The 27,694-nt window shown below is 43.3% G+C and overlaps 1 protein-coding gene and 1 long non-coding RNA gene across 4 annotated transcripts in view; both read right to left on the reverse strand.

Annotated features, from left to right (window-relative positions):
• Positions 1-5,208: 5,208 nt before the first annotated feature.
• On the reverse strand, positions 5,209-15,164 carry CREG1 (cellular repressor of E1A stimulated genes 1; the record flags this gene model as incomplete). Of its 2 annotated transcripts, XM_083498753.1 has the most annotated exons (4): positions 14,612-15,164; positions 8,953-9,072; positions 7,806-7,993; positions 5,209-7,144 (listed from the first exon to the last, which is right to left on the reverse strand). In XM_083498753.1, coding segments are annotated over exons 1-4 (675 nt in total). In that variant the 5' UTR covers positions 14,978-15,164. The 2 variants fall into 2 exon arrangements, with proteins under 2 accessions (XP_083354879.1, XP_083354878.1); XM_083498752.1 differs by lacking the exon at positions 5,209-7,144 and having other exon boundaries at positions 7,805-7,993; positions 14,612-15,147.
• A 9,755-nt stretch (positions 15,165-24,919) lies between these two features.
• The window catches only part of LOC310704802, a 42,452-nt gene continuing 39,677 nt past the window's right edge, over positions 24,920-27,694 (reverse strand). For both annotated transcript variants that reach the window (XR_014525020.1, XR_014525021.1), the window contains one exon: positions 24,920-27,573. This is a non-coding gene — a long non-coding RNA (uncharacterized lncRNA). The remainder of the gene's footprint in view (positions 27,574-27,694) is intronic.

The raw sequence follows: 27,694 nt of genomic DNA on the forward strand, positions 1-27,694 counted from the left end.
TTCAAACCTCAAACAATGCAAAGTAATGGCTGGATCCCAATAGTCCACGTCAAAATTTGATGGATGTGAAAACCCTCTGTGTAACAGGTTGTATATACAAGGTATCAGATATGTTCCATATTTTAACAAGGTGCTGGATTCACAGATGGCAACAGATACACTTTATCTCAAGTGTCTCTCATCCCTTAGACCAGGGGTAGGCAACCTAAGGCCCAGGGGCCAGATGTGGCCCAGTCACCTTCTCAATCCGGCCCGCAGACGGTCTGGGAATCAGCGTGTTTTGACATGAGTAGAATGTGTCCTTTTATTTAAAATGCATCTCTGGGTTATTTGTGGGGCATAGGAATTCGTTCATCCCTCCCCCCCAAAAAAAGACAGTCTGGCCCACCACATGGTCTGAGGGATGGCTGAAGAAGGTTGCTGACCCCTGTCTTAGACCAAGAGTGGGAAGAAGGTAGGTCAGGACCTACTAGTAGATCTCTGGGCAATTTGCAGTAGAGATCAGCAAGGGTTTTGTACTCCTAAGCATTTAACAACAGCAATAAAAAGTCAGGCTCCCTCCCATAAAGTAAAGAAAATTGCTAAAATAAAGCTGGGCCTGGAGGTTGAGACGGTAGCACTGAACTTTGGTACTGAAAGCAAGAGTACTCTGTTCCTTATTTTAAATATATGATCTACCTTCCCTGCCTCTTTTGCACCTGACTTTGATCTCATGCAAACTTAGTAAGAGTTTCATCTGAGGCATATTGCTCAGTAAAGGAAGAGCCCACAGCCCAGGATGGACAACTGGCAGGCCCCAAGATGGGAGCAGGCTTCAGACAACAGGGCCACATCCACACTTCACTTTCAAGGTGGGTACAGAAGACAGATCCAGTATGAAGACCTTCTGAGGGTTGTCTGGGAGATTCTGGACTCTGAAGCACAGAAGAAAAAACATGCATGCAATGTGGGCCAAGATGCTCATGTTCTCTCCATTGATACTTGGCACTCAGTTGCCTATGTCCACATCTGCCTGGGCTGCCTTACCCCCAGGAATAAGCCTAGAAATGGAAAGCAGCATATTGAAGTCCTTCCACCTGGCAGCCTCAACCTCCATGTTGCGGCCTATCATTTCTGCCAGGCCCCTATGCAGCCTCTTTGGTGAAGGGCAGAGCTACCGATCCTCCACCACCACACGCTCTCAGCTAACAGCACTGCTGGCAGACAGTGCCATGTATATATGGACTCAGTGACTCTGCCCGTTAGTCCCATGCTGCTCAGCCACAACAGAGCTGAGTGGCGAGCAAGGCCAGTTAACCAGTCAAGTTTCAGGGAGGTACTTGCCTGTCAGACGGTCCGGGGGTCAAGAAAGCCTAGAGTCCAAGCTCATGGAAAGCAAGCAGCAGCAAAGCCTGACCAGGAACAACAAATGTTGTTTCCCTGCTTAAGAAAGCTGGAGCCAGCTGGTTCTCATCAGGAGCAAGAACGCTGATCAGCAGCAGGTGGAGTCACTTCACCTTCTGCTCCTTCAGGCTGCTGCTCAGCAGGTGAAGCTGACTTCTGGCCCATGACAGCCTGCTCAGCAGAGCCCATCTCCCTTCAGCAAGCACACTGACTGAAAGAAGTGCATGGACCATGTTGGTTAAGCCTGGTGGGCACAAGGACTCCCCTTTTTGCCGCTGCTGTTGGGGATGTGCAGGCTTGTACTGTGATGTTCCATGTCCTCCTCCTCAGGAAGCTAAACATAGTCCAGCCTTTCTCAACCTGTGGGTCCCCAGATATTGTTGAACTACAACTCCCATCACCCCTAGCTAACAAGGCCAGAGCTCAGGGATGATGGGAGTTGTAGTCCAACAACACCTGGGGACCCACAGGTTGAGAACCTGATAATGGGACTGATTCTCCCCTATTGAAACACACTGCAAATTAAAACTAGCAAGCACCTAAACTAACTGGAGTCCATTTTATTCCCAGCAGCTTCTAAAAATGGAACAGAGATACAACTCATCATTTTGCAGATTTTAATTGTTGTGGTTATAGCACTTCTAGAGCACAGGAGTGGGCTTTTTCAGTTTTTCTAGAACAAGAAAGGGAATTCCTCTCTGTACGTTTTTTAAAAGATTACAAATCACTGCCTGGGGAGGCAGGGGGTGCTCTCAGACCCCAGGAGTTAATTTTACCTTGGGGTTAACTCTGTTCCAAGTTGACACAGGAGCTAGCATTCTCATGATACAGGACTGATTTTTTTATTCACATTTTTGAGGTGGGGAAATAGGCCACTGGGGGTACATTAACCCCCTTCCGTCATTTACTATGGGCCTATTAGTTCACCTATAGTTTTCATCCACTCTCTTATCAAGGGTTTCCTATTAGGAGTCCAGTGCTGAATTTAAGTTAACATTTGCCCTGATCAAGTGTTCAAAGAACACGAGAATATCAGGGGCGGACTTTGGTAATATGGTGCCCTAAGCAAGGACAAAATTTAGTGCCCTTCACCACCCCTCACCTTCTGCTCTGTGCATGCTCTCAAGGGCACTATGTCATAGTTTTGCGCCTCCTTGGCTTGGTGCCCTGTGCGGGGGAAATGCCCACATAGCCCTAAATCTGGCACCAAGGGTATAAAATGTGTAGGGAGGACAGGGCCACTATTCCCATTTCCTCTACCCCAACCCCCTCCCCATGTTGACTAGGAAGGCCTGAAAGGCAATTCTAAGCTCATTCATGCTTACACTTTGCAATCAGGAACCCTTTATTATCATGGTTACTAATCACAGAAACATTATTTTTTTATTCCCTTTTACGTATGCCTGAAGGCAATTTACATGCATAGCATAAAGGCACCTAAAATAATTTTAAAAACAATACACAAAACCAACTGACGAGAGCTATAAAAACAATGCAAATTGAACACTTAAGGCAGACCTTTTCATCCAGATGGAAAGGCTGGTCGCAACAAAAATGTCTTCAATTGTTACCTGGAAGTACAGAAAGAGGGCACCTGTCATATCTCAGCAGGGATGCTGTTTCATGGAGCAGAGGCAAGTGCACTGAAAGCTCTGCTCTGAGTTACTTGAAGTGGTCTTCTGATATTTTAGGGACTTTTAAGCAGAAACTTCAACTGAGCACACTTGGGATCCCACCCTCAGATCTTCCCACTCAATGCAGTGAGTAGGGCACACCCTTTACACATATTATGCCTCCTTGTGTTCTTTGAACATCTGAACAGCACTACTGTGGGATCCAAGGAATGTAGTAAGCTACTTTTATCCAGAGCCAGACCACTGGTTCATCTAGATCAGTATTGTTCACATGGGCTGACAGCAGCTCTCCAGGGTTCCAGACAGGAGTCTCTTCCAGCTCTGTCTGGAGGTGCTGGAGACTGACCCTGAAACCTTCTGCACTCAAAGCAGATACTCTACCACTGAGCTACAGTGCTTCCCTTACAGCGCTGGACTGCTTTTGGAATGCAATACCAATAAAGATATATTTTAATGTTAAACTGAGGTCATAACGAGAATCAATCCTCAACGTTATTCCCAGCAAGGACTTTAGAGGGGTCCATCGTATTCCAATAAAAGATTATACTGTCAAAGAAATGAAAAATCAAAAGTGAGTGAGGTTTAATGCAAGAGGCCACCAGCACCCCAGAATCCTTCTGTTCTCCCTGAAAATCTGTGCCTAGATTCCATTTAAAAGCTATTTTAAAGTACTGTAAAGGCTGTAAAACTTCATTGATCAAACAAAATAATCTAACAGTGTATGGCACCCTCTTCTGTTCAACACTGATATGACAATTATGAATAATATCCAGCTTTCTGCTGGGAAACTCCACTGCCTTTCGTGAAGAATCCCTTTTCTTCATTTCCTTTTGATTCTTCCTTGCCTCGAATCAAGAACAGGAGCAGACACAAAATAATGTTGTCAATGAGAACTGATTGCGTTTGTGACACAGTTGTGTAATCTTTGTCGCAGCAGAAAATCCAAACCAGAATGGCAACGTAATTAGGTACTTAAAGGCAAGGGAAGCGGGGGGGGGGGGAGCAAAACAATCGTCTTTCCGCTTGCCCTAGCAAGGTCACTGGGAGCAGAGTGCAGCTTGTAGCACTAATCACAGTAAGATTCCTGAGCAGGCCATTCTCACTTTAGGGGAAAGGTAACAGGCTGCAGTTGGGAACACCAATACAGGAGTAGAAAACTCTGGATGGCTCATCCTTCACAGACACAGTACGTGTCTGTGCAAAGCAAAAAGTCAATTTGTGCTTCCACAAAACCCCTGCAATATTTAGACCTTCCTTCTCCCCCAAACACGCACACACTCCATAGTGTTTAGATTGGGAGAGATCAGGCAAGTGAGCTGCCTCAAAGTGAAACATTTGCGTATTACGAATAATCTGCTACGCATAGGCATCTAGTTGGCCACTGTGAGAACAGGATGCTGGACAAGATGGGCCATTGGCCTGATCCAGTAGACTCTTTTCATGTTCTTAGGCTGGCATCAGTACTTCTGACTGCAGCTGACTGCTCCCAGTGGCCGCTCCCAGAAGTACAGTGGTACCTCGGGTTACATACGCTTCAGGTTACATACACTCCAGGTTACGGACTCCGCTAACCCAGAAATAGTACCTCGGGTTAAGAACTTTGCTTAGAATCAGAACAGAAATCGTGCTCTGGCGGTGCGGCGGCAGCAGGAGGCCCCATTAGCTAAAGTGGTGCTTAGAACAGTTTCAGGTTAAGAACAGACCTCCGGAACAAATTAAGTACTTAACCCGAGGTACCACTGTATTATCCTCTAGTTTAAATGGTTTATCTATCAGGGGATCTTTTCCCAACACTTGCCACTTTACCTTTATGAATATGAAACCTAGGTAGTAGTCAGTATAAAAGAGGGAAGCATTAAATCATACTGCTTAAGCCAAATCAGACTCTCCTGGAATGACTTACCCAATTAGTACAAAAGCAAAAAAGAAATGTTACAAACTAGAAGCATACACTGAGGAAAAACACCAGATTATATATTAGTTATCAGATTTAAGTTTCACAATAAAATCTATGTCTTTCTTTAAAAATCATGTCAGGCATCAGAAAATCTGATCTGGAAAATATGCTGTAACTTTTAACTCACACATTTTACACACTTTCAGACAATTTACACTGTTAGAAATTTTCCTCTATTCCTCTCTCCCCCACAAATATGAAATACAGCACATAATAAGAAACAGGACAACTTCATTTCCAAGAATATATTTTTATTTCCATACTGTTTAACTATGGATTTATTATGGAAGCTAGAACTTCCATGTGCAACACAATTATGTAATTTCTCGAGATAGAAATATGCAAGCCACTTGTAGCCACATCAGAGGTAGGAAAAGTTATTTCTATAAATAAGTGAAGATTACTTCCAAGGAAACATGTTGATGACTAAGGCCTAACTTGTTTAGTTAACCTGACAAGCAAGAATAGCCACCAGAAAATTCTAATTATCTAATACCTTAACAATTGTGGATGAAGAAAAGAATGTGATCAAAGACATTTGATGCCTTGAAAGTGACAAGTCCTTGGCAGGATTCACACTACCCTTTGTGGGTTTTGCACTTTTCTTCTGTCATGTCAGCTTGGTCTCCTCAGATTTCAATCATGTATCCGCTATGACAGAACACTTTTCAACACAAAACAAGCAATACTCATCAAGAGAGACAGCAGCATGCCTTCAACATCAGCCTTCCCCAGGGGTGACTAACCTGCAGCCCTCCAGATATTGTTGGAATCCAACTCCCATCAGCCCCAGCCAGCTGGTCAGGGATAGAGTTGTACTCCAGCAACACCAGGTATGGGAACATGGCTCCACATTATATATTAGAATCCTTTTTCTGCTCTGTGGTAAGACAACAGGGTTTCATATGATCAATGCATTCTGTGTGGTACTCTCATAAGAATATCTCATAATTAAAGACGGTTAACAATCAATCTTGTGGCCCTCAGAAGAATCATATTCTTTCTTTAACAGTGGGTTTACAGAATACTTCAGCACCTGGTTTCAAACTCTATAATCAAGGACTACAACTTAGTTGATTTTTAAAACGATGGTCCATAATGGAACTGACATTATGTTAAGTTCAAATGAAGCCTTCAGAGTTTTTTGGCACAAGCAGTAAATAAGGCACAGAGGTGAATATAGCTAAGCATGTAGTTCTGTCATATGGGATCAGGTCAAATAAGACATAGTGGTAACATTGCTAAGGGTTCAAACACAGAACTTCCCCAAATTGCGTAAGAAGAAAGGTCTGGGTAGGGTCCAATTTTAACAGCAAAGAGCCACATGGCTGATGATCATAGGACACTTTGCCCACCCAAGGCCTACCACCCTGCAGTCTGTACCCTAGCAGCTTTACCTCTCAGTTAAGCCCCAATACTACAAGCAAACTCTGCTAAGCTACAAGCACTCAGAGAGAGATGCTGCAGGGAGGTAAGCTGTGGATGGAAAGATGGTTTAAGTGCCCACACTCATGTGCTCTGCTCTACTACTAAAATCACTGACACCCCCTTTTTATATAACTGGGGCAGTTTTACTGAACTACTACAGACACATCAAGTTTGGCACTTCACTTGCCAATATATATTGGCTTGGTATTGTAGGCACAGATATGCATAAACTGACCACCCTAGCTGAATTAGGGCTGCAGGCATATCCCTTATCAATATGGTCAGCTGACAGCATAAATCACCCAGCGAATGATGCTACACATGAATCTGTGGATCAAGTCCAGAATATAGCTGAACATTTCAGGAGGTTTCTTCAACAACAATTTTTCTCCACTGCTCTTTTCTCTTTTCTCCATTTCAGAGATGTACCTCCAATTGTATTTTTCTCTAAATAAGATTGTTGAAAAATAGCTTCTTTAAAAATCAAAGTCCCAAAAGCAGAATTAATTATGCATAGTATGCAGATTTGCATACTCTAAATATTTTTGTGCACAGAATTTAAGATTTCCTTTGCAAAGAATCCATACTTTTTGTACTCATATGGCGTAAGCAATCCCTTAGAATTCCAAAGGAATGTGCAGTTTTGAGATTCTACAAGATTATCTCAGTTTTTGGATGGTTTCTTGTTACAAAAGTGACCAGTGAAAAAGTAGACAATGTTTCATTCAAGCATCTTCCTTGCCTAGAGAGAAGAAAAAATAAAAATAAAAATAAATTAAAATGGTATGTAGTCAGTCTTAATGTCTTGGTACTTTCTCTTGCAAGGCCCTGCTGTACAGAGGATATTCCATAGCTCAGTGGTAGAGTACATGCTTTATATGGACAGTCTTAAGTTTCACTTATTGCATCTCAAATTAAAAGGGACCACTCTCTGAAGGACTAGAAGAGATATTTGCCTGCGACCCTACAGAGCTGCTGGCCATCAGAATAGACACTACCGGACTAGATGAAAAACCAACATAACTTTTGGATAGCATTTTAAAACAACCAAGGTTCAGCTTTTGAAGTCCCATTTATTTCAGTGAGAGAGATATAGCTGTGCTCTTCTTTGATGCCCTTGATACCCTAGTTCTCTCTGGTTCTGTCCTTTGACGTCTTTTTTACAACCATAAAGTTATTTCAGCATTTCCACAGGAGCTCTTCTGTTGCTTTCCTTCAAATTGTTGGGGTCCTTAAAGATCTGCTCTTAGCCCTCTGCTTCCTTGGTCTCTCTCAAATATATATAAAAATAAGTGACCACTTCAAATCCTATGGCTTTTAGGATCACTTAAGGAGTATTGTGGAATAAAGAAATCAGATGCTGAAAAACAAGATTCCCCAAGCAATGTAACTTGAATACTTACTATGGTGTAGCTTTAAAATATTCTTGAGGAGTCACAGTTTTGATTCCACCAAAGTAGTCCAGGACCCAGATGTTGGTGATGTTGAGTTTAGCAAAAAACCAGTTATGACCAGATGGCCACGTAGCCATTTCAGGATGTCTACTGAAGAGAGCCTTCTTTGCAAAGTCTGCTTCTGTACCATTCGGAACCTAACAAACAAGTTACCAAATATGTAATTTCACAGACATATTAGTTAACCACAGTATCTTGTACTTTCTTTCAAACTTTCTCAAGATGCAAGAAAAAGAGAGAGAAGAGTGCACATGTAAACATTATTCAAGGAATACTCAGGGTTGGAGTCAGAGGAAGTTAGTCACATTTCAGTTCCTCTGAAATCAATGAGATAAACGTATGACTAACTTCCTCTGGATCTAAACCAAGATGTTTTCATGACTACTTGACCCATATACTCTGATATGCTATTTGTGTGAAGTTAGTCAGGTATTATAAAGCTCACACAATACTTCCTAATTTTTCAACACACCCAAAATACATGGAACAAGAAAACACATGGGGTTTCTTCAAGAAAGTTACAGCTCTTTGATTTTGCCTAACAATGCAATCCTGTGCATGTCTACTCAACCTAAGTCCCACTGAGTTCAACAGGATTAATGACATGTAAGTACACATAGGGAAGTATCCAACAAAGTATTTCTGTTAGCTCAAAGACTTCAGGCTGTGAAATGGAACTTTCATTCTGTCTCATCTCTATGTGCACCCCCTTGTCCACCACAAATCTTTTCTGAACGGTTGTGGAAACCACCCAGAACAGTTTTAGATGAATGTGTGCTGACCACTTCATGTGATTTGGAGCCCTACACAATTGGTGTTCCTGACTGCATGGAGAAACATATAAGCATTTGGTTCCCGCTTCACACCTGGGAATGTGCAACACTTTTGGGATAGAACATGCTAAAACAGGGATTTTTGACACACGTCCAGCACACACAGCTCTGCTCCCCTTTCATAAACTATTTGAATGCATGGAAGGTAACTTCAAAATAAGTATATTTCAGAGGCATATATCATCAGTGTTATGAAACTTGCTTTCTAGCTTTCAGCCAGTGAGCTTTATATTCTTCTGGTATGTCCAAATATCACAGTGTACCTTTTCAACTATTCCAGAGAAGATCACATGGGCACACAGTGGATTCTGAGGATCATAACCTTCCTTCTTGCAGTAGGGTGTCTGTGCCAAGGACATTGTTAGGGAGGCATTGGCATTTACCTGCAATACAAGTGGCAAATAAATAAATAAATCATAAATGTTCTAGATTTGCTGAATAGGTTAGCACATTTAAAACAAGCTGATCTGCATACTTGATCAGCATTTCCATGCTAGAATAAGAGATACTGTGTGTCTGGATGAGTTTCATATCCTTTGCAATTCAAGGGTCATGGTCATACAGAGAAATTGTAAAAGTCACACAATGTTGAAATCTGCTTCTCCTTTTTACAGGCACAAAGCTGTAAAGCTGTCAGTGACCTCTTGGGAAATTCCACCAGTTTCATTTTTCAGCCAGAAAAAGTGAAGTTTCAGCAGCACATGATTTTAAGCATAAAAACCACACATTTGCACTTATTTACACAATATAAACCAATGGTAATGACAGGAGAAAACAGTCAAGAAACAGCTGAATCATGGTTACACTGGGAGTGTTATCTGTAAGCAGATGTCTCCATATGACTGAAGGCAGTCCAAACAGCTGTACTGTATGTTACAAGAGATAAGAGATGGCAGCACTTGTTGAGATATTCCTTCCACTTTCTGAAAAGAAATAAGCTATTGAGTAAGCTTAACAGAATTGTCCATTAAACCATATCAAGATTTTGGGAAGCAATGCTAAGTCGGAGAGTTTTGTGAAATTGCATTGACTATTTTCACAGCATACAAGTGGAATCCACTCTGAAATATCAGAATCAACATGCAATATTCATGAACTATAGGTAGGCCAATACTTTTATTGGGACCAAGCAAAATCAAGTTCTCCAAACTCTTCATCACACTGGATATTAGGCAAAATGGATAATTGGGGTGTGTGGGAGCGAAGAGACAAAATTGGCATGTTATAGCCAACCACCACCACCACAACAACAGATAGTTCAACAGAGAAGTCTAACAAGATAAATAATAATCAAAGCTTAGATGACCTGATGATATTCACTTGGGGTTTCTAAAGGAGGTAGCAAAAACTCATTAGAGCTAGGGACAAAGGTGAGAGTTGTTTCCTAGTTCTGCTGGATCTCTCAGCGGCCTTTGATACAATCGACCATAACATCCTTCTGGACCGTCTAGAGGGGTTGGGAGCTGGGGGCACTGTTATACAGTGGTTTCGCTCCTTTCTCCTGGGCCGTGTTCAGAAAGTGGTGGTGGGGGATGAGTGTTCAGACCCTTGGGCCCTCACTTGTGGGGTGCCTCAGGGTTCCGTCCTCTCCCCCATGCTTTTTAACATCTATATGAAGCCGCTGGGAGAGATCATCAGGGGGTTTGGACTGGGTGTCCATCAATATGCAGATGATACCCAGCTCTACCTTTCTTTCAAATCAGAACCAGTGAAGGCGGTGAAGGTCCTGTGTGAGTGCCTGGAGGTGGTTGGAGGATGGATGGCGGCTAATGGATTGAGGTTGAATCCTGACAAGACAGAAGTACTGTTTTTGGGGGACAGGGGGCGGGCTGGTGTGGAGGACTCCCTGGTCCTGAATGGGGTAACTGTGCCCCTGAAGGACCAGGTGCGTAGCCTGGGAGTCATTTTGGACTCACAGCTGTCCATGGAGGCACAGGTCAATTCTGTATCCAGGGCAGCTGTCTACCAACTCCACCTGGTACGCAGGCTGAGACCCTACCTGCCCGCTGACTGTCTGGCCAGAGTGGTGCATGCTCTGGTTATCTCCCGCTTGGACTACTGCAATGCGCTCTACGTGGGGCTACCTTTGAAGGTGACTCGGAAACTACAACTAATCCAGAATGCGGCAGCTAGACTGGTGACTGGGGGCGGCCGCCGAGACCACATAACACCGGTCTTGAAAGACCTACATTGGCTCCCAGTACGTTTCCGAGCACAATTCAAAGTGTTGGTGTTGACCTTTAAAGCCCTAAACGGCTTCGGCCCAGTATACCTGAAGGAGCGTCTCCACCCCCATCGTTCTGCCCGGACACTGAGGTCCAGCGCCGAGGGCCTTCTGGCGGTTCCCTCATTGCGAGAAGCGAAGCTACAGGGAACCAGGCAGAGGGCCTTTTCGGTGGTGGCGCCCGCCCTGTGGAATGCCCTCCCATCGGATGTCAAGGTGATGGACAACTACCTGACATTCAGAAAACATCTTAAGGCGGCCCTATTCAGGGAAGCTTTTAATGTATGATATTTTAATGTTTTTTGGTTTCTGTGGAAGCCGCCCAGAGTGGCTGGGGAAACCCAGCCAGATGGGCGGGGTACAAATAATAAATTATTATTATTATTATTATTATTATCATTAAACCATATAAGCTAGATCAGAGGTCAGCAAGGTTTATCTTGGCTGGGCTGGATCAGCCCCACGGAGATCCCTGTGTGGGCTGGATTGCGCATGTGTGTGAGAGCACATGCCCATGATTTTCAGCGCTGCGGAAGCGAGTCCCCGCGCCACGCTGATTTAGCGCAGTGTGCAAGCAGGCAGCTCGGTTTGGGGGCAGCTCATGGGCCGGTCAAATGACCTCCGCAGGACACTTCTGGCCCACGGGTCTTAGGGTGCTGACTCCTGATTTAGATCATTATGTGTTTCAAGGAATCTGAAAGGCCACAATAAAATGTGTAGGAACACCAAACACTGTGCTTCTTTCCAAAAACACCAAAGGCAAGCCCAAGTATTGAGCATTCAGGTATCTGTGAAAACGTATGTTAAGGCAAATAATTTGCAGCCTCCTTTGAGGAATGGAGAGGCTGTAGCCCTCAACAGGTTGCTGGACTAAAACTCTCATCATCCCAGATAGAACAACCAGTTGTCAAGGATGATGGAAGTTGCAGGCCAGAGGCATCTGAAGGCCACAGATCTCTATTGCTGCCCTACAGAAAAACTGAGCATTTATTAGGAGTCACAGCTTTGTTAACACCAAAGTATGTCATATCAATATAGTTTTTGCCTGTAATAAAGTGGCTTCACAGGTTAGAGCAGGGGTAGCCAATGCAATGCCCTCCAGATATTACTGGACTACAGCTCCTGTAATTCCTGGCCATTGGCCATGTTGGCTGCCGCTGATGAGAGTGGAAGTCCAACAACATATGGAAGGGCACAAGTTCTTCATTCCCAAATTAGAGAGAGCATGGATTGCATGCTGTTTTTAGACCTCCATGACGCCTCATTTGAGCTGCTCAAATTAAATAAGACCCCCTGAAGACGGGTTTGTTCATCAGTAGGTTTATTTACAAATCAATCCCTGCAAATCATGTCACAATTCTCTGTGTGCAAAAGACGTTTTTCAAATGTACCTGAAGTGGACAAAGTAAATTTAATAGATTCCAAGAAATATATTGCTAGTCTTATTTCTACCACAAGCCAACTAAAATGTTTGAAAAATGTAAAGATTCTCAGATTACAAAACTATTGCAATAGCTGTGCAGTGTTTGCTCCTCAGTCTTTTCACACTGCAGGTATACTCAACCCCTCCCCAATGAGTATGAAGGTTTCCATCAATTGTTCTTATTTATTTATTGTTTATGCATTTTCCTCAGCTTATATTTACAGATCGTCTTTTCATCCTTATACAACAGACTTCCCTACTCAGCTTTCCATGGCAGTTTGTATTCATCTTATTTGGCTACATATCCATTAGTTGGTTTCCATCAATTGAATGCAAGTTTCGCAACATACAGATTAAGGCTGTGCTAAACTTCCTGCATTCTTTAGAAGGGCAGGAAAAGAGGTTCATAATCCTTCCGTTCATAACAATGCTTACCAAGCTTCAATTAGATCAGTATTTTTCTATGTCATCAATTGCATACATGTATTAGGAAACTATACTAATAGCCTTATTGCAAAATTGAAACAACTGTGAAGATTAAGCATATGCAGACATAGTTATTCACCACATCTAAGTAAAGCAAAGCATGATTAAGTGTAACATTTTATTAACTAAAGCTGGGGTGAGCAATATTGGGACTGGGGGTCCAATGCAGCCCTCCAGCCCTTTCTATCTGGCTCACAGGATTCTCCCCAAGCCACACGACTCACTGCTTCACACCTTCATTGAGTTGACCGCAGGGTTTACCTAATTGTGAAGTTACCAACACATGAATCACAGTGGCTAAGCTATCCCTGACCACCAGCCTAAGCTCATAATGGGTGCTTCTTGCCACAAAAGTCACTTGAGCCTACACTGACAAAGATGGATTTAAAAGTACCCCCAAACCATGCACCTGTTCCTTCCCTGTCCAGAACTGAACTCCCCAACTTCAACCTGGGATCCACCACTGTCTCTGTGTCTTACCAGGATGCAGTCGCAGTTTGTTGATCCCCCCACTTGTTGGAACCTGGTGCCTTCCAGATGTTGTTGAACTACAATTGCTATCAGCCCCAGTCAACTCTGAGTGTTTTTCCCTGGCTGGAATGTGTCCTTGAACTCTGATAATACTTCTTTCTTTTCTGGATGGAGGTTAAGAGAGGGATGTGCAAGCATATGTGTAGAAACTAAACTACTGTACAAACGTAACATTTACATTCATTGCTTCCACCCAGTTGCCTCTTGCCCTACCACTAACATGTATGCCCCAGAATGATACCCAGAACTGAATGTGGCCCTCAGGATGTAGAAGGTTCCCTGCTCCTGACCTACAGTTTAGATCTTAAGCTATAGCTCAGGACTGGCCACAAGCTGGGATGTTGAAACCAAGGTGAGCTTGCTAAACCATGGTTGCCCCATGGCAAAATTTGGTCCACAAAGCAAATCCTGACAAGGTTCTTTAGAAAAATATAGAACATGCTAACTATAAATGAAAAAAATATTTGTATGTTGACATTTTCATAGAATTACCCGGACAGGGCAGGAGTTTTGAAATGGGTAAGCACCATTTTTTTTTTTTTTTGCCAAAATTGTCTCTAAGAGCTGTTGTTATTACACAGGGCAAACATACTGGCACCTATATGATAAGCAATAACTGTATGTTTTGCCCTGAAAGACAAACAGCAGCTGCAGAAAAACCTCCCCTAATTCCAGGATTTTCATTTATCCCACCCTCTCAAACTTATTAATGTAGGAGACCCTTTTCATGTTACACTTTATTTGGTACTGAAGACCCACATTCAGATCCCTGCGCAGTCATACAGCTTGCTGGGAGACACCAAGACAATCATAAACCTTGGCCTAACTTACCTCACAAAGTTGTTGTAAAAAACAACTGAAATGAGGAACAAAGAATACTCCTCAGAATGAATGGGATAAAACGCAGAAATAATTTATGTCATTATATATTGAATTAATTTAAATTTTATGGATTTTTTTAAAGGAAAAACCAAATGCCCTCTTAAGGCACTTTATATACACATAACACAACTGTACATGCATATTGTAATTAATAATGATGAAGTACACACAAGACTAAACTTGATTTAGAACTCACCAGGCCTCAGCTTCGGAACTTTGTTTCAGTAACGAAGCTCAGCCCTGCGACAGTGCCTCTGAACACGTGCAGAGTACATTTCAGGGCACTGAATAGCTACAGCCGGCCTCAGACAGTTGCTGCTGCTGTGTCGCAAGGTCTTCCCTCATCTCAGAATAACTGAAACGCCCGTCCCCTCACCTGCAAATCATGCACGGAGACCTCCAGCGGCGTCAGGTACATGTAAGGCACCCCGCTGCCTTGCTTCGACCCCAGCGGCCCGTCGCTGACGGAGAAGACGTTGGAGAAAGGCTGGCCCCGCATCGGCGGGTCTTGCGCGGAGAGCGTGGCCAGCGCGCCCCAATCGCACGAGTGCGCCACGAAGCGCGCGACCCGAGCCACGTCCTCGTGCGGAGGGATTTGAACCACCCCGGAGACCCCCACCAACGGAAGCAGCAGCAACAGAAACGCCCACATTGCTCTCTCTCTCTCGCGTGCGTATCTCACACCTCCTGCCTCGGACACCTGAGCGAACCTTTGCGGACCACGGCGGCGGGGCTCAGGCATCTACGAAACCGTGCGAGCCCGCCCCCCGCGCACTCCGCAGCCAATAGAGGCCCTTCGCTTTGCCCGTTTCTGTAGAGCGGAAGTAAACAGCGTGAGAGAAGCCGTCAGGTGGGCAGGCCTTGTCATTTTTAGCCAATAGCTGCACTCCATTCTCTCGTTTTTGCCAATGAGAGCTGCGCTAAGGGCGGAAGAGATGAGCAGACGGCTTACATATTTGGGGTGGGGATTATGCAGCTCTCTGCCAATGATGCACAGCGCCTCGAAATTTGCCAATGAGATTTGCCGGAGGACGGTGTCACGGGACAAAAACACTCACCTTATACGGGTGAAGGGAGGGGAGGAGAGAGACGCGAGTCTTTAGTTGGGTTTACAAGGCCGAAGGCTTAGAACAGTGAAATAAGTAAATATCATTACATGTAGTTGGCGACTGTGAAGCGTGGTGGGGAGTCCTCTAGCCTTAGTCAAATGTCGACTTGAAGCAATGAAAAAGCAATCCTGTGCACGCTCACCTCATTTACTGGAGGCTTTGAAGCAAGAGATTGGATGGCCATCTGTCTTGGATGCTTTAGTAGTTGATATTCCTGTATTGCAGGGGGTTGGACTAGATGACTCTCGGTATCCCTTTCAATTCTATGAAGTCCCATTGAACACAGTGGGGTTTGGCCTGTACAGTGGTACCTTGGGTTACAGATGCTTCAGGTTACAAACCTTCAGGTTACAGACTCCGCTAACCCAGAAATAGTACCTCGGGTTAAGAACTTTGCTTCAGGATGAGAACAGAAATGGCGCGGCAGCGGCATGGCAGCAGCAGAAGGCCCCATTAGCTAAAATGGTGCTTCAGGTTAAGAATGGACCTCCAGAATGAATTAAGTTCTTAACCTGAGGTACCACTGTATTTCAACACTAAGTTCATCTGGCAGCCAGTTTTAACACCTATTAGACCCAGGAATTTAGGGGAACCTGGCACCCACAACATGGTATTGCTGGAAATGCCACCATATAGAGATTCCTGCAATCAAGGACACACATAGCCAATGAACTCACCATGACTAGGGCATACCCCCAACACACACATATGCAAAACACATAAAATTATGCCCTAATTCCCAACTCCCATCAACCCCAGTGGCACAGCTAGCATATTGACCCCATAATTGGCAGCTCCCAGGTCCCCCTAGGTTTCTATTCCTTTATATTTCTCAGAAACATTTTTGAAGCACCAATACAGTGGTACCTCAGGTTAAGAACTTAATTCGTTCTGGAGGTCTGTTCTTAACCTGAAACTGTTCTTAACCTGAAGCACCACTTTATCTAATGGGGCCTCCTGCTGCCGCTGCGCATCCTGAAGCAAAGTTCTTAACCCGGGGTAATATTTCTAGGTTAGCAGAGTCTGTAACCTGAAGCGTATGTAACCTGAAGCGTATGTAACCCGAGGTACCACTGTACATATACAAAAAGAGGACGGAGGAAGAAACATACAATACAGCATCAACATAGCTCCCTGGTTAGGATACCTGTAGGGAGTGCACACAGCCTTTCTTAGACAAGAGTTCAGAACTCACACAGAGATAGAAATACTTATTTGACAAGCAGCCAAATGGATGGACCAGAACATACAGCAACAGCAGCTGCATACATGCACTGTCAGCAACACTCTCCCTTGGCTCACTGTATAAGACGTGAGATTGGGAAGCAGGAGGTGGGCATTTGAGACCCATGGGGGAAAGGGTGAATTTCACCCCCTAGCTGCTGTTTGGATTCCAAGAGGGAAATGCCACAGGCAAAAGAGCAATTTCACAACCACTCAACATAATGGCCAGGGAGAATGTTGTTGTTGTTGTTGTTTTATATCCCACCCTTCCCTACAAAGGAAATAAAATATTTAAAACAAAAATAAAAAGTTAAAAACATAAAAACAGTGGTCTCAGGGTTTCCAGGAACAGTGTGTCATCAAATGCCTGGGTAAAGAGGAATGTTTTTAGATTTCTCTTCAAAATGAATAAGGAAGAAGACATTAGGAAGGCCATTCTACAGAAAAGAACTTGTCACAGGTCAACACCAACTAGGCAGCCCCCAGTGGCTGCACCACCAACAAAGCCTCAGCTGCTGATCATGAGTCTGAGGTGTTGCAGAAGACATAATTTTGTTAGTTTCTGTTTGCCACTGTGCAGTGCTTTGGAGTCACAAGACTCTGTTTTGCATTCCACACATTCCAGACTGCTGGAAGTCTCACGAAAGACAGGAGACGTTACTGGTTTCCTGTTCCTTTGTTTTTCAGTTGCTCTCTGCTCTCACAGAGAGAGGATGTATTTCTTTTCTGTCTGCTTAGCTTAGTAATAAAACTCATAGCGATGTAACCATAAATCTCATCACTCTGCTGCTTTGATTCTCTGCATAATGGGATCATGCCTGGAGGCCTCATCAAAGGCTCAGGTCATTAATTATCGTCGGAGGGGATTCCGAAGGACTCGACCGGAGGAGGATGAGCTTTATCAGCTCGGTCGTAACGAAGATTCCGACAAATTTTAGGTACTTCGGTCCCAAGCCAGCTAAGGCTTTATATGCTAGTACCAACACCTTGAAGTGATTCCGGTAGCTCACTGGCAGTCAGTGCAACACTTTCTGAACCAGTGACATGTATTCCTATCCATCTGTCCAACTTGCCATCCTAGTAGTCACGTTTTGTACTAGCTACAGCCCCACATACAGTGCATTACAGTAGTCCAGGTGGGAGGTCACTAGAGCATGAACAACTAAAGCAAAGCTATGCCAGTCCAGGAACAGCTGTAGCTGATGAATCAGCTTAAGATGGTCCTGGGCACAAGCACTCCTAGCCACAGAAGCCACTTGAGACCCAAGTAATAAGTTGAAATCCAACAGTACTCCCAGACTACAAACCTCTTAGTTCCTAGAGAGCACAATTCCTCCCAAATCAGGTAATACACATTCCCAGACATGGGAGCCACCCGCCACAGCACTTCCTTCTTAACAGGAATAGCCTCAGTTTAATAGAGCATCTGGTGGAACAGGTTATGTTTTACATGCTGCAGGTCCCAGGTTCAAATCTAGGTACAACTCCACACTCCAAAGAGGAGAGCCTCCACACACATTCAGCATGCACCTGAGCCCATCAGGAGGAATACTGCATGGACTAATAATCAGCCACCCCTCCTCCACCCCCCACAATCCCTTCCTCCACTGACTGCATCATATACCCAGCAGCAACACCCAAATCACCTGTGCACCCCGAGAGGCCTATCAGCTCACAGTCCAAGGTTCAACTCTTTGGGCTCATCCACACTGCCATTTGTCCTGTGATTTCTAGCCTCAGGTTTGGGAAGTGTGGATGAGCTCTGTGTCTCCTGCCAACGGCTTCTCTCAAGTCCTGCCAGCATAGCAGGGCTTCTGCCAGATCCTAGAGCCTCTCATCTGATGGATTTTGCGTGTTGGGCAGCCTTTAATAAATCAGATTTTTCAATTACAATAATTTAATTGACTTAAAAGGTGCTACCATTTTATTAGTCAGCAGATTTGTAAAAATAAAATAAAATACTTACTATATTGGCAACCTGCTTTTCAGATAACTAATGTTTCCTAAAGTGGCTCATATCAGTAAGAGAGAGCAAGAGTCCCTGCCATCAGACTTACAAATCAATAGATCAGAACTTTGTTTGTTTTTATTTACAACTTCTGCAAATGACAAGCACCATTTTAAAAAATGTAATTCTTATACGTATTCAAAATATTTCTTTAAAACATTAAAACTGCTTACTGATTAATCAGGAGCACCATTTGAAGTGTTTTAATCAAGTAATCTACCCAATTAGATTAGATCAGACTCCTAGCTTTAATACCTAGTGAAAATATAACTATTACATTTGCTAAATATTTTGTGATTATGATTTTTCTTCCTGGAGCTATAATCCTTACATAGTTGAGAATTTTGGGTCCGTCCATCAGTCCCGGGCTTCTGTTAAACAAAATACTCTCTCTCTCTCTCTCTCTCTCTCTCTCTCTCTCTCTCTCTCTCTCTCTGTGTGTGTGTGTGTGTCAAAAGATTACAGCCACAAGAGGGTGCTGTCCTCACAATTTGGTTTGCAAGAAAGGATTCTTCTGTCAACACAAGACAGAAGGCAGTGGATTCAAAAGTTGCTGGAGTGATGGAAATAGCTGCACCTGGCAGGTTTCACAGAGTTTTCACACCTGAGGAATACATTCTGGATGTGCTGGAGTAGTATAGCAGGCAGAGCTTGCGCTGTGCTCTGTGGATTCAAGGGAGGGCAGAGACAAGAGCAGACTGAAATGCTAATAGACCCAGGACTGGAGAGGTCCCAGTTACACTGCTTTGCATGAGAGAGATGAGTAATGAATAGGCACCCAGAATCCCGTTCCTATGTTCCCTGCACTTTTCTTCATGCAGAGAATGTGGGGCCCACAAAGAAACTGAAGGAAGTGTTCATGTTTCAGAGACATAGCACAGAATCATAGAATTGGAAGGGACCATGAGGGTCATCTAGTCCAGCCCCCTGCAATGCAGGGATCTTTTCCCCAATGTTGGGCTCAAACTCATGGCCCTGAGATTAAGAGTCTCATGCTCTACCAACTGAGCTAGGAAATAGGGGCTGGATATATTTGTAGTATTACAGTTTATTTATCATCCTGAAGCCATGTCTGTGTATTATAATTTTTCTCGTTTTGTGTTGCATTGAATTGCTTTCATTCTGCTTTTCCATTTTTATGTTTTTATCAGTCATTGTAGCCATTCTAAGCACCTTTTTAAAGCAGAAGGACAAAGTAATATTTTTTAAAAATAGAGTAATAATCAATCCCCCTTTCTTATCATATGGAAGTATGTTTCTACCGTTTCAAAGCCTTTGCACAATGTGCTGCAGCATTGCCTGATGCAGTTTCTGCTTGATCTTTTCAGCTATTAGAACAAATATCCTCTGAGCTGGGCCAGCCCAGCATCCTGAAATCGTTCTTGCTCTGGACATCTGTATCCGGATAACCTCCTCCTTCTCTCCAGATAACAGTCCCTTAATGGGAAGGACCAGCCCACTCTCTGGACAGCTGGTTTCCTTTGTGAGTTGAGCCAGTCCAGCCCTGTGTCCAGATAACTGGATTCCATCATAGGCAGGCTCTGCCTTGTTTCAGGATAACATTGTTATTGCCCTGGCCTTAATTCTGCATTACACAATGCCACTGTATCTGTCTGATAGCCATCAAAGCAAGTTATTTGCCCGCCACCCCCATCTTTTTCTGGGGCTTGGTCAGCCTCCTCTGCTGATAACACAACCCGTCTCTCCCTCAGTTCTAGTATAATGTGTCTAGTTTTTCTGTGGAATAAGTTTCAGCTTTTTTTTTTTTTCTTTTAAGAGAGAAAGAGAAAGAGAGAGCACTGCCTCATATGCTGGGCCAACTTCCTGTCTGGATAGCATTAATCAGTTCATGAATATGAGCCTCTCTTTGCCTATATAATCCCTATGCAGTTTTTGATAGTGGTCAGTCTGTGAGCGGAGCCAACTCTGTCTATACAGATGACAGCCAGTAAGATTAAACCCTTTTTCTTTTCTTTTGTTGCAGTATGTGATAGATGAATCTGACTGGTAATATAGCAGTGTCTGAAAGTTAGCTTCTTGAAGTGCTGTATTTTCCTATACCACGTGAGAGCTCATATGCTGATACACTTAATATCCGTAACGACAGGCATTTCCTGTTCTGTCACAATTAGATAGCTGCATAAATACTGTGGTACTGAAATTCTTTGCAAACATTGCAGCTGGCTTTTTGTCTGAAACTCCAGTCAAAGCACACAGAATATAAACTCATTGTCACTGTTTTTCAAAGGATTTTTAAGCATAAATATTAGTCTGGCAAAATGAGCCATAGTGGTAATCCTGAAATCTAAAGTCATCTTTAGTCTAAAAACTGCCACAGTTGGCGTACAGATTACATTAGAAATGCAAACAGGGGACCCTTCTCTGTCACACCTGAGTGCATAGGTGCCAGCTTCCTGGGGCCTTGGGTGCCCAAGCACCCACAAAATTCCCCATGAAGGGGCCAGACACCCACAAATTTGGGTGCCAGGGCCATGCACACTGCATGGCACCCCAGCCCCAGGCACCCAAGGAGGCCAAGTTGGCACTCCTGGCTGAGTGATCCTGGGAGTAAGAATCGTTTAGAAGGCATCCTGAGCCCAGGGTATCTCTGCAAGATGGTGTTTTCATCATAGCATGTCCCTGGTTTTTGCAGGGTCAGTTGGAAACTAAATTGGGTAAAAACATTTAGTCTAATATTGCACCCCAATTGTCACTATTTGTGGGTGGGATTCACCTAGATACCAGCAAATCCAAGTTGTACAATTAAAGTAGATTTGGTTCTTGTACAAACATGGCTGCTTTTTTTAAGGGGTGTGTGGACTTTTTGCAGTTAGGAAAGTGACAGGAGGGAAATGCACTGAGAAGTGTAGGATAACAGTTGCTTGACACAGCTGTCATATGACCTTCCCCCAAGCTTTATGCAAACAAATGAGAATAAATTATCAACAAACAGATTATCTAGAAGTGACCGGAATATACTCTAAATATTTTAATTTGGTCTGAGTACTACATTTCGGTTCAAAGTAACCGGCTGTCCTTTGAAAAGTGGCGGGTATCTGCAATGCTACGTTCTCTGTAGTGCTGTATATGCTTAAGTGCAGCTGCAGAATGTCATTTAAAAATAGCAATAGTACAAACATTTCCAACTAATATAATTTCTTGCAACTATGTCCCCAGAGATTTGCAGTGCTAATTTGGCTAGTAAACGGGAAAGATATTTAAAGATAGGCGGTTGGCCAGTCTTTGAGTTAAAAAACAAAATTCCCATATTAAAAACTTGCTCATATTGATTTCCTGTGGGTGTTATCAGAGAAGGGTTAAAGACTCGTACTCTCTGGAACAAAAACAGGATGTTAGCTTGTGAGTTCATTAAGCTACAAAATACAAATCCCCTTCTGTTGCGGCACTCTCCCTTCTTTAGTAACAGAAGATTTAGGTAGGAACAGTGAGTGGTCAAATGCCAGCTTCTTGCCCTGTTCAACATCTAGATGGAAACCTGATCACTGCTGCTTAGTAATGTTGTTGCTGGCAAATGCTGTGCAAACTAGCAGCCAAATAATACACCAACGCACACACAGCCTTCACTAATTCAGAGCAAATTCCAGTTCCAATGACAATTCAAGCCCCAAACAAATCACTTTAGAAATAGACCAGACATTTTATCAAGTCCTTGCATGCTCACTCTTATATCCAAATTAAATAACAGTTGGGAAGGGTTTTGCTTGCTTTTGTTGCAGTAAATACTATAATAGTGTTAGGAAGAATTATTTTGGTCTGTCGTATAAAAGCATGATGGAAGGGCAGATTCCGTCTACCCATTTAAGGAATAGTTTATGCTGCCCTTCCTATTGGGTGTTACTCTAAGCGTCAGTGCCCAGCTTAGGGTAAAAGCTGCTGACTGACGTGTTAAAACAGGCTCACATTGTTGTGACTTTCATATTTTCTTCTGGAGGGGTTGTTGTGAGGAGAAAAGGTTTCCTTATCCTCTTTTTCTCACTGTTGTATGGGAACAGAGGAAGTCATAATTTGATGTTGAGTTTTGGGGTTGACCTCAGAACAGACAACTTTTCCATTCTCTCAATGGAAAACTGCAAAATTTAGACTGTAAAGGAGAGATTAAAATGTGTTTTCAGTATTCTAGTGACATTAGTCCCTATAATAGTGACCTCAGGTGATGAGTGCAGCAGAACTAAGCCAAAATGGGGATCACTGAGAAACAGGAGGGCACATAATCAGTGCTTTCCCCCCAAGAAAAATAGGTGCCAGAACTGACCATGAAGTTGTTACAGTAAGCTGTTGGGGGACTCGGGGCAGCCATGAACAGATGCCAGTTTGACAACAGCCATTTTTCACTGTCTGCAGAGGTAGTAAAACTACAGCAAGCTGTCTCCCTAGCTGGTTTGGGGGTCACCCCTGGTTCTGGTGCAGGTCAAATAAATGCGCCCACACCTCCCTCATTCCCTTTGATTCAGGAAGATGGCTAGGGCAGCTGCAAAGGACCCTACGCAAATGCACATATGTGCAATGGTAGAGGCCTGGCTAGAAAGCTTAAAGCCTGCCACCACTACATGGGAGATGGATTAAAGAAAAGGAAATATGAATTGGCCCCACCCTGTAGCCTGACCAGCTAGGAGTGGCTAGGAGCTAGGTGGAGTCATAGATCTAAAAAAAAGTGTAGGCTTGCAAACACTGGCCAGCTTCTGCTTTGACTTGAAATGATTGCTTGAGGCTTCTCAGAAGTACGTAAAGGCAAGAAGGGGGTGAGGAGAGTGTCAGCCTACAACGGCACCCATATCAGAGGTGCCGAAAATGCGCTCTGGCGGAAAAAAAACACTCAGTATAATTTTGTTATGGGAAACGTCGGGGTTAATAGAAGTACCCCCCCCCAAAAAAAAACTTTTAAAAACCTTAAATGAGCAAAACAAAAAACCACCAAAATTGCAATAAGGAATGAGCATGCACAGTAGCCACAAAATGTAGAATATCTGAAAATGGAAGTGGGGGAAAGTGCAATGCCCTTTTTGTAGAGTATGTTTGCAACCCGTTAGCTGCAACATTTTGTTTGATGTCCAGACTTGTTCTTAAGTAGATCTGATCCTACACTATCTCTGGTGTCCAGATTTGGATGGCTCACATGAAATCTCTCTAAAAATACTCAGCTTGGATTCTCTGTAGTTTCTTAGAAACACTGCAAGGCATTTTGTTCTGAATGCAAAGTGTGTGCTGGGTTGGGATAAAAACTGGTAGGCAATGCCATCTGTATGTTTCTTTTTCATGGCTCAGCCAGAAAACTCAATTTTAACCTGTAATTAAAGCTGCAGTTGGACGAAGAGGAGTAGAGGACAGAGGGTGGAAAAAAGAGCTGTGAGTGGAGGGGGGCACTTTCCCCACCCTCTGGATCCCCTGGAAAACTCAACAAACCTGCTGCATCTAGAACTAGGTGTAGATAGTACAGTTGAATGGGACATAGCTGCAAGCAGCCTGAGGAAGTACCATCCACCTTGGGCCTGCCCATAAAAACTAAGTCTAGAGTTCCAGGAACTCTTCTCATTCTGAGAATTTTGTGAGTGAACTGGGATTTTGTTCAGACCCTGGGTGATAACCTGAAGACGCAGAATGAAAATGAATTGATACTTATTTATATAAGGCAAAGGGGACCCTCATCTCGCTTTATTGGCTGAGGGAGCCAGCGTACAGCTTCCGGGTCATGTGGCCAGCTTGACTAAGCCGCTTCTGGCAAACCAGAGCAACGCATGGAAACGCCGTTTACCTTCCCACCGGAGCGGTACCTATTTATCTACTTGCACTTTGACGTGCTTTCGAACTGCTAGGTTGGCAGGAGCAGGGACCGAGCAACGGGAGTTCACCCCGTCGTGGGGATTCGAACCTCCGACCTTCTGATCGGCAAGTCCTAGGCTCTGTGGTTTAACCCACAGCGCCACCCGTGTCCCTTATTTATATATATTAGTTATTTTGTATTAATCTAACATTTTTATATGTAACTGCGTATTTTTGTGATATTTTGTTGTCGCTTCAGCTGTTTGTACACTGCTTACAGATCTTGGTTGGCATCCATCTGTCTCGGGATACAATGGAGGACTGCAGCTTTGAGGCTGAACTCAAACTTTCTGAAGCTTACAGCACCTGCTGTGGCTGTAGCGACCAATACGGGAGAGACATGTTTTGTTGCAGCAGAGGCGGATGAAGGCGTCTGGTTGTGTGCACCGCTTACAGATCGTTTTTACTGTATTAAACAGTATAGAAATTAGATAATCAAAATCAAATTAGTTGATAAAATCAATTAAAGACTGCAGTCCTAGTGTTTTGACCTCCCAAAGTATCTCAGTATGGCAGAGCTGAGCTACTAAAAGTATCATTCCACTCCTGCTCTGCTTCAGCTTCCTTGTCGTGTGCTTCTTACGTCAAGAAGAGGAAGCTGCCTGCTGAGATCTAGCAAAAGGAACTGCTAGAAAAAGATAACATACCCTTCACCCACAGTCCTGTATTCAGCCCTGTTGCAGTTGCCATGCAACTTGCCTTGTTTTGAAAGGGTAAAAAAGTTGTTCTTATCCCCTTGCAAGGATTAGTCTGTGGAATGAGGACATACCATCTGAGGAAAGCACCTAAGGCCTAAGCAAAACATACAGTAGCTTGTGTCTTTCCCCCCAATGCTTTTGCAGTTAAAAAAACCCCTAGCATTCAGAGGCTACGCTTGGAAGTGAAAAAGTAACTGAGGAAGGGGATGGTTAACCCTTGCCCCTTTGGCCATTATTTATTTATGCAATTTATTACCCACTCTTCACATAAGCACCAGGCAAAAACATTCCTCTTCACCTAGGCTTTTGGCTAGTTAAACAATTTATGGCCTTTTAAACTGGGGGGGGGGGGGAGTATTGTTTTGTTTGTTGCTATGTTGTGTATTTTTGTGTTTTTATAGTGTAAACTCAGGTGAAGGATGGTATGGAAATTTAATAAATAATAATGTCTCAGAACATGTTACAACCATTTAAAACACAATATTAAAATAAGTTCTAAACAAACTGCAAACACAATAATATGGTGAATCAATCAATCTATCTATCTAAGGTCAGGTTCAAATGCCAGGGTAAAGAAGTCTTTGTTGGCTTGTTATGTGCTTGGTGATAGTTTGTGTGAACCTATCTCTTCCCTTTATCTGCATGCTCCTCTTCACACTATCACCTGCTCTAAAATGTCATTATTTTGCTAGGAGTTCCTGGAACTGAAACTGTAGTCTCAGAGTGTTTTGAGTTAAAAAACAGAAAATATTGGAGAAAACTTAGATGCAACAGTGCTGATGGAGGCTTCCTCCTGACGTAAATAGCAATGGAGTATGTGCATTAGATATGGGATCACAGTAAGGGAAAGGGTTAAACCTTCCCTCTCCTTCACCCTGCAGTCCCCCTGCTGCTGACCTCCCCTACTTCTGCTATTTGCACTTTTTCAGGCATGCACATTGATTGCATTCCTGCAATTAACAGCATGCCAAATTTGACCCTGGGAAACAAAGGATTCTCTCTGTTGCTTCAGGTGAAAATTATCATCAAAATTCTTTATTATGAATATACTTTCCCTGCTTGGGGCTTGTCCTACTTTCTCATATTCCCCACCTTGTGGGACTATCTCCTCTTCCACCATGCCCACCAGTGTAGACAGTGTGGGATTGAATGAATCAGTGGTTGGAATGGGTGCAAGGCAACTCCTCACTAAGACACAAAGGGCTACTTCACTCCAAATTATTTCATGCAATTTGGCACACACGTGTGGTGAAAGACCAATCTGAATTAGGCCATTTTTGTGATTACTGCTATACTGTTTCAGAGCTATCAACTTTCCCCTTTTTTTAAGGGAAATCCTATTTGGAATAAGGGAATTTCCCTTAAAAAAATGGGAAACGTTGACAGCTATGTACTGTTTCCAAAGGGTGTGATCACAGAGGTGGCTACTGGCTTCATGTGCATACATTGTTAATCTGCTCCAGGTAGCTGTATATTTGATCACGTTCTTTACAATACATTTAAAGCACTCTTATACCATCTTAAGATTCATGACTTCCCACAACAAATGCTGAGAGCTGTAGTTTCTTAAGGCTGCTGAGAATTGTGACTGTGAGAGGTCTCTCAGCAACAACACTCACATAATAGCTCCCAGGATTCCACTGGGGAAGCCATGACATATAAGGGTGCTTTAAATGTATGGTGCAAATTTGCACAAAGAATTTGATAGTGTGAATCAATCCTTTGCATTCTGTGTGAGAAACTGCCGCAAAACAGTTCCTATAATTGGGTGGTGTTACATCATCCTGAAAATTGAGGAGGGAAGAAATATCAAGACTGGCTCCAAAAATCTAGTGGCTTTGATGGCCATCCAGAATTCATGGTGGTAGAAAGAAACTCTGTTCCAGTTATCGTTGCAGTCATGCCAAATGTGTGAGGAATAAAATTATATTATTTTAGGCCCCTAGCATTTGCAACAAGAAAAACCATGCTGCAATTTAACAAAATAATCAGAGTACAATTATAGCTGTAATGCCTTCTAGTTAACCCTAATCTACTTGTCTTTAGGAAGCTTTCCTTGACACAGCTAAATAGGGTCTCAACAATGCAGTGGAAAGGGAAGTAATGCCTTTCAGAAAATATTTTTAAAACTATTTTTTCTCTCTCTTCTAGCCCAGAACTAGAATATGGGAGAATTCAAGAGGTGGCATTATTGCTACAAAAGTTGCTTTCTAACTTGTTATTGAATTCTCCTCACTGTCACCTCAGTGAGTGACACTTGGCAGAGGTGCTGTCAGAATGAACAAAAGTTTGGCACATGTGCATGTGTGTTTTTCTCTGTGTATATGTTTTAACTCTACCATGACCTAAATAAAAGATCTGCACTTTACCTAATCTCTTGCAGGGTGAGGGAGAAGTGTAGCATACGTGGAATATTTTCACTCCCGAACTGTGAGGCCTTCTTTTCCCTGGTGCCTAAACCCTTTGTACAATGCAATGGATAACAAGGAAAAAGGTCCATGGGATAAGTCTTCTTTCTCACCTATCTATTTATGACACGGCATATGCATTTGACCTTGTTACACCCACTCCCACGAAAACAA

This window comes from Podarcis liolepis, assembly GCF_965112155.1.
Source record: "Podarcis liolepis genome assembly, chromosome: 4".
In the NCBI taxonomy this organism is placed as follows: domain Eukaryota; kingdom Metazoa; phylum Chordata; class Lepidosauria; order Squamata; family Lacertidae; genus Podarcis; species Podarcis liolepis.